At 37.1% G+C, this 7,493-nt stretch overlaps 1 protein-coding gene across 1 annotated transcript; it reads right to left on the bottom strand.

The window, feature by feature from the left end:
* Window positions 1-7,349, bottom strand: LOC126379817 (peptidyl-prolyl cis-trans isomerase NIMA-interacting 1-like). Its single transcript, XM_050028738.1, has 3 exons — window positions 6,976-7,349; window positions 5,516-5,734; window positions 1-5,015 (listed from the first exon to the last, which is right to left on the bottom strand). The coding sequence occupies exons 1-3, from the start codon at window positions 7,037-7,039 to the stop codon at window positions 4,795-4,797; spliced, it is 504 nt and encodes a 167-aa protein (XP_049884695.1). The 5' UTR covers window positions 7,040-7,349; the 3' UTR covers window positions 1-4,794.
* Window positions 7,350-7,493: the final 144 nt, after the last annotated feature.

A 7,493-nucleotide genomic window follows, 5' to 3' on the forward strand; every position in this document is an offset into this window, starting at 1 on the left:
TTAATTTTGTAATATTTATTTCATTAAAACATAATCCATATCATAGACACCTTATTAACAAATTGTTTATGAATCTTACAAACTAAACAGGTCGCCCAAACAAAACACGCAGACATTTAGAAAAAAGTCTCTGTTCATCTTGGGATCTTTTCTTAGTCATGTCATCCATCATCATACGGATCTTTATTATCTCCACTCAAGTATATTTGTAGTAGACCTAAAATATTACTTTCTAAATGCTGGCGTAGTAAGTCCTTGCCTTGGATAATATTATATTAATGAGTAGCACATACACCAGTACACCTATTCAAACGTAAAGTTATAAATTCCTGATTTGATTATATAGAATGGAACAATAATAGTTGTAATTCGTAGACAGTCATACTAACTACTACAACATTAAATAGGTAGGTATATAACATTAACTTTTGTGCAACATGCATGCTGCTTGGGAAACCAGCCGAGCGATTTGGAAGCGCTAAAAGACTGATGATGTCTTCGCGCGCCCTTAGTAAAATCCCGATCGCCTCGGTTGCCGATTTAATCCCCGCTGCTGCGGGCATATATCGCCCATATTTTGAAGACTTCGGTACACTTAGAGCAATAGCAGCGCAGACGGCAGGGCACGTTGTAATACAAGAAACTGTATGAAGTGCGTTACACTGCGGACCTGCGAGGCCCAGTTCAGCGTGCATCACACGAGTTAGAACCAAAAAATAAATGTTTATATGATTTCAAAGACAAATATTACAGAAACAACGTTGTGGGAGAATATTTCATAAGGAATCAAATGTAACAACTGAATGCGGTTGTAATGCAGAACCACGTTAGAAGAAACTGCCACCGTGCTGCTTCTGACCTGCTGCTGCTTTTGGTGTGCCGTCGCCTTGACTACGGACGGTCGCACTTTGTTCGCCAGACTAGGTTGCCAACTCGCATGCAGGCTACACAAGTATCTTACTACATTCGCTGAGCGTAATTACTAACAAAGCCTGGGTTTTGAGCACTTTTAATTATAATTACTAATTACCAAGATTATTTTTGAAGTTTATCGTGTATAATTTTTGCCAGAAAGTAGATATACCTAATAATATCGTCACTGGAAAGGCAAAATTACGTAAGCGCCAAAAGGCCATTTCGAGAAAAAGCCGTTTAAAGTTTCATTTTTTCGTTTTTTTATCATAACTTTTTACCCAATTATCCAATTTAGATGATGTCAAAGTAAGGTTACATTGTTTTTTAATTTTCTATGTCCAGAAATACATATTATAACTGTTGGATTGCTATTTTAGGATATAGTGGCGCTTACGTAAAAATGACTTCAGTTTACAGTAAAGCAAATTTACTTAACCGCCATCTGGTTAAAATATTATTTGGAAGCAAAATTACTTACAGCTCTTACGACAATGCATACGAGAACGACAATATTTCTTTAAATATAATAATACTGTAATGTTAGCGGAGTAAAAGTTACTGTAACGACTTTTACACATCTGCTCTCATTATGTAAAAATTGCCTGCAAAGTGATCGATTGATTATGTCAGTTCACAAAAAATTCTTTAAAGTAAGTTTTTGTAATATCTTACATGGGTAAAAAGACGTAAGAGACAAATAATTATTCTTAATACCTCTTTAAACTACTTATTACTTCAATTGATTTATAAAAATGGCTATTAAAATACTGAAGTGCCAGAAATAAAGTTTCATAAAATATAAATAATAGCGTACAACCCGTTATTTGTTTGTAAAAGTTTCTTTTTAACACTTTCAAAGACAGAACGTATACGGACGTTCCGATTCCAAGGTGCCATACTACCTATTATGAACCACCAATGACCCATGGTCTCTGTCCGTGAAAGGGTTAAACGGTTTTATTTAGCTAAACCCGTACGGTATATTTGTATCAAAATTAGATATTGCAATTTAAGTACCTTCCTGTTGTCAGATTGATCTGAAATTTGGTACGCACCTTTAATTCCGATGTCAATACAATATAATAAAATCAATAACATTATAAATCTAAGATGGCAGCCGGTACATAATGGGGGATTACATATTTTTCCACAACCCCCTCAATATGGGTATCAAAGATAGGACTACACTAGTAGAATACTGTCATTATGTCAAAATTTCAAATCCAAGATGGACGATATTACAAAATGACTGAAAGAAGGATGTTGCCCTTAATTTTGTCATTGTCATCCACCGTCCATAATATGCAGGGCAGCACAGTGGATCGCTGGGTGGGGTCGCTCCGCGAAGCCTGTGAAATCCCCAGGAGGCTTCTGAGCTTCTGGAAGGAGATAGGTTGGCTTACGTAGTCAACAATTACACGCATAATGGGCCACCTTAGAGTCTAAATGCGGAAAACAGAGCCCACTAACATAACATAACATATGCAGGGCAGCACAGTCGACCATGCAGTAGTATATTTGGGCTCAAAATTGTTTGAATTAGGACAAGCATACGTGGCTCTAAGTCGAGTCAAGTCTCTGGAAGGGTCAAGTCTTTTTAATTCCTCAATAATTCCCCTTATTGTTTTTAAGAGTATTTACCACGAAGTTTAATACACTTTTCCATTCGCTCGAACCAGGTATTATTTAACATTTATTCCACTCCAAAGTAGAAGTGTTCAAAATGGCTGACTTGAAAGCGTTGGCCGCTTCTTCACCGCACTGGAACCTTTGACCGCGAAGAGTTTCTTTTTTAATTTTAGGAAATGTAAAGAAATCATTGGAGCTTAGGTCAGGACTGTATGGAGGATGGTCAAGAATTTCTACGTTTTCCTGCTTCAAATAATCGTTTGACGAGCGGTGTGTGAGCTTGCGTTGTCATGGTGCAGCATCCTGCACTCCTGCGAAGTTCGGCGATGACTTGTGGTAAACAAATTGTGGTATACCAATCTGCATTAACCGTCCTACGATCTTCAAGTGCAATTGTCGCAACATGACCGATTTTCTCCACGAAGGTAGCCACCATCTTCTTTGAAGTGCTTCGAGAGCGAACAACTTTAGTCGGCTTTGACTCGTTTTAGAAGACCCAAACAGTGGATTGTTGTTTGGAATCAGGATAATAGCATAAATCCAAGATTCGTCACCACTGATGATGTCGTACACGTGATTTGACTCTCCTCGGTTGAACCTCTGAAGAGTTTTCTTACACCATCTGACGCGAGCTACCTTATGATCGTCAGAAAATGCGGGATGCAACGGCAAACTAGTTTTCTCACACCAAGTGCCTCATTCAATATCGTTTAAATGGTTGTCCCTGAAATGCCTAATAACGCCTCTATTCTCGGTATGTCACATGACGATTTTTGAGGATTAGTTGTCTCACAGCAACGATATTATCTTCAGTGAAGGCGGATATCCACGCTCGAATTCTAAATACCAGCGTTCGATGGCTCGCAGACATGGCACTTCATCGTGGAATAGAGATTTTAACTGTTTGAAACACTGAAGTCGCAGTAGGCCTCTTCGAAAGTTATAGAAAATTTTTCTTTGTAAGATTCATTTTCGGACATGATCTGACAGATTCAAACCAACGCTGTGACTAAACAATTGCATTAATCCTAATGCTTTCAATTGTTTTGATATTCGAAATTCCAACAAATTTGAATTTAGATTTCTCAATTCAAAATTGGCGCTAAATATGCAAACGACAGAACTTAAAAAGTATAACAAAGTCGCTTTTTCTGTCCCTATATCCCTATGTACGCTTAAATCTTTAAAATTGCGCAACGGATTTTGATGCAATTTTCTTTAGTAGGTAGAGTGATTCAAGAGGAAAGTTTATAGGTATGTATAATAACATCCAATAAATAGTGTAGAAATACTGTTATTTTTGAGGATTTTAATGTGATGTCGTAAATAATTTCATTTTTCCTCAGCATTGCATCCGAGCGAAGCCGGGTCGCTAATAAATTATAAAATCAATTCTAAAATAGTTTTACTTTTAGATCTATTGTTAAAAAATAACTTCCTGGGAAACTTACTGCTAGCCCACAAACTTGCTTAATAACAGCATAAAAATGCGAAGGCAAATTTACGTACACGGCTTACTTATTCTAAATACTGTAAGTCAAAATTACTTATTCGCCATTCACTGCATAAACATGCTAAGACATTTTTTTCTTATACGCCTTACTTATTTTAAAAGCTGTAAATAAAAATGACTTATACATAGTCTATTTTTTATTTTCAGTAGTCCAAAATTACTAATAAAATGATACTTTTCAAACTATAGAATGCCAAATTTACTTAAAGTTAATATGTAGTTATTATATAGGACCACAATATTACTTATACACCAGTCACGAAAAAAACACCAAAATCTTGTCGTTTAAGAAACTGGAATTGAAAAAAGTCAACTATTTTCAAATTTACGTAAGCGCCAAAAAAGTGCTCGTATCGCAATGCTACCCAGACAGATCGACGCAGAATGAAACGCTGATTCCGAATATATAAAAAACCCAAAATACCTATTTTGGCGCTTACGTAATTTTGCCTTTCCAGTGACGATATGTTCTTTCACCAGTTAAGGTTTGTAAGACAATAAAAAGAAAGCTTCTTGAAAAATTATTCCTTAAAAGACGTACCTACATAGTTATCTAATCCTATGAGTATGAAATTAATGTTGTAAAAGATCTTATTTCAGAAAGGTAGATTTTGTTTCCATTCAATATTTTATATATTTTCGAAAATATTCTAGCTGATTTCATGTATTTTTTGTAAAAAAGCTGGATTTGCTAGAAGGACTTAAAGTAGGTAAACAAACATCTTCTGAGTAGATGCTTAGGCTGTTCGGAGTATAATATGCACTCCAGAATCAGTATCAACAGGCTGGCTCAGTTGGCCAACCTTCAGTGTAAAAGCCACATCCTCAAATGGCTTTTGCATTTGGCCCCTCTTGAAACGCCCTAGATCACCATCACGTTTGGCTGATGAGCAATCAGAGAACTTCTTGGCTAGCTCCTCAAATGTGGCCTCTTTGTTCGTAATCTTGCGACGAAATTCTGTAAATCAAGAAGAATTTACGTTGTCAAATAGGGAGTTATAAATGCATCTTCAAGTAAATAAAATATCTTTTGATACAAATCTGATGCTACATCAATACTCTTGCATTGGCTTAAGTTAATGAAGAAAGGGGAATTGTTTGTGTTATTAATACGACAGTCTCCATAGTCTTGTGGTTAGTGATGGGTTCCCAATCTGAAGGTCTGCATTTGATTCCCGATGGGGACATTGTCGAAATCACTTTGTGAGACTACACTTTGTTTAGTAAGGACATTGCAGGCTCAAATACTTCACTGATTAAAAAATAAGATGTTTCTGTGCTTCAGCAGGCACATTAATCCATTGGTACTGGGCTACTAGCCCAAACACCTCCACCAACCTGCACTGGAGCAATGTGGTGTGAGCATGGTCATTGGGACATGTACAGCCTGTTTGTGTTATGTAACATTATGCTATTAATATAGCAAATTAATAAGTTATTTAGGTTTGCCGTATTTACCGTTAAGAATCTCCAGAGCTTCTCCCTTAGAGCGCGTGATATTCTCCTCACGCCACGATGATGGACGACGGCTATCGCAATGCTTCACTAGCAAGTGGCTGCACTGGACGGAGTTTGGTGAACCACTATCTTCATCTTCCTCATCCACCAATGGAGCTGGCCCCATGGGCTTCTCCCATTGAGACTTCTTAGTGTGGCAATTCAAGTAGTAGGTCATGCCTGGAAAGTAAACATATAACAACATGATTGTTGTATAATATAATCATATAGCATTTATTACTTGGCATTAAAAGGGGGTTGCTATTGCCAAGTAACAATTAAGTTAATTAAGTTTACAGCAGATGCGATCACTGACGATGTTAGTGTCACTAAAGGACTGAAAACGTCAACCATGCCGGCGGCGGGATAGCTATCGATGTCCTGAAATGTTTGCTGTCATGAGCTGCTTGGCTACCTTTATGTGTAGAGCAATCGGGTTGTCAGGATCGAAAATAACATCTATTGGACACCAATATTTGGACGTACTGTCCTTAAGCGGGGTGTAATCGCAACTACGACGGGGTTTAAACCTAGTGCAATGGGCAGAGTTTTATTACGAAAGAATTACGTGGTTCTGGTGGTGAGTTTGAGAGGGACTCGTCTGACAAAAGACCCTTACATAGGTCATGATTAGATGGACGCAGGTCACCCTTTCACCTTGTTCTTTACTTCACTTGATTAGAGTGGTGTGATAATGCATGCATTTGATATGGACACGACACATTAGACATTCAAGTAAGACCGCTGAGACATTTGATTTGCTCTTCTCAGGGATCGGCTTGCCAAACATGATTGCTAACTGAGTTGTCAGTTTGACTATGCCGTGTTATAATCCAGGTTTACCCAGATTCTTCATAACCGCAAAACCAAGGCATTGGCCGCATGTTGGGAGGATCCTGATTAATGAGGTTGACTCCAGGTTTAAAGAGATTGGTAATCCACCTCACAACCCACATGATAAGGAGCGTTGCAAAAAGCAACAGGGAGTTAGGAAGAAACTAGGATACTAGGATGTTCTCCTACATGGGTATTGCTTCTAAAAATTAATATTTTTACTTTTTAAAACTATATAGCTGAGATATCAGGTATTTTCTGTATTGTTCAATAATATTCAATTTCAAATTACCTCTAAAATTATATGTATGAAAGAATATATTTTGTTATTTTTATATGAATGTATGATGAACTGTTTCTACTCTTTCAGTAGGTAAGTTTTCTAAGCCCTTTAAAACTACCCCCTGATGTATGTAGTTTAAGCCAAGTGGCAAAAACGCAAATGCAAGATCTTTCAGTTCAGTTTTTAGAAATTTGCTTAGGTTAGGAATATGTCATTATGCAGTTTTCTGAGTTAACCTCCATGTTATTATGTAGTGGAGAAAGGTCCCGTATTTCAAGCATGATGGTATGAATATGTTACTTACCAGTGCTCCGACTTTTACGAGCTTCCCATCCTTCAGGCAGGGATTCTTCCGGATAAGATGCCATAGCTGTTTCTTTGGGTTTACGCTTAGTAAGGCTCCGGCTTATGTTGCAGTTAGCAGCTATCTACTCGGCTAGGATAGAGCACCCGGGAAAAACGGACAAATCAACGTTATTTAACAACCAACGCGCATGTGAGAAACGCCGGCTATTTAAATGAAAAATCAATAGGTACTAAATACTTGCCACAATTACTTTTGTTACGAAAAATGTAATTCAAATATAAAGTTATCGTTTTTACAACTATAACATAATTCTCATTTCCCTTAAAAAAAGCAACGAATTGAACGAATACTTTGATTTTTGTTACGTGTAAATTGAATACAATTTTGTAATATGGCAATATTTCCTACTCTCCTTGTTTGTCTCTGGGTGGCTAGAGACAAGTAATCGATAAAATATCTAATCGATACTAGTTATATTCTATCACAGTTCTATTTAAGTTTGTTTTCTCAGTCAA

The sequence above is a fragment of the Pectinophora gossypiella genome, chromosome Z (genome assembly GCF_024362695.1).
Source record: "Pectinophora gossypiella chromosome Z, ilPecGoss1.1, whole genome shotgun sequence".
Taxonomy (NCBI): domain Eukaryota; kingdom Metazoa; phylum Arthropoda; class Insecta; order Lepidoptera; family Gelechiidae; genus Pectinophora; species Pectinophora gossypiella.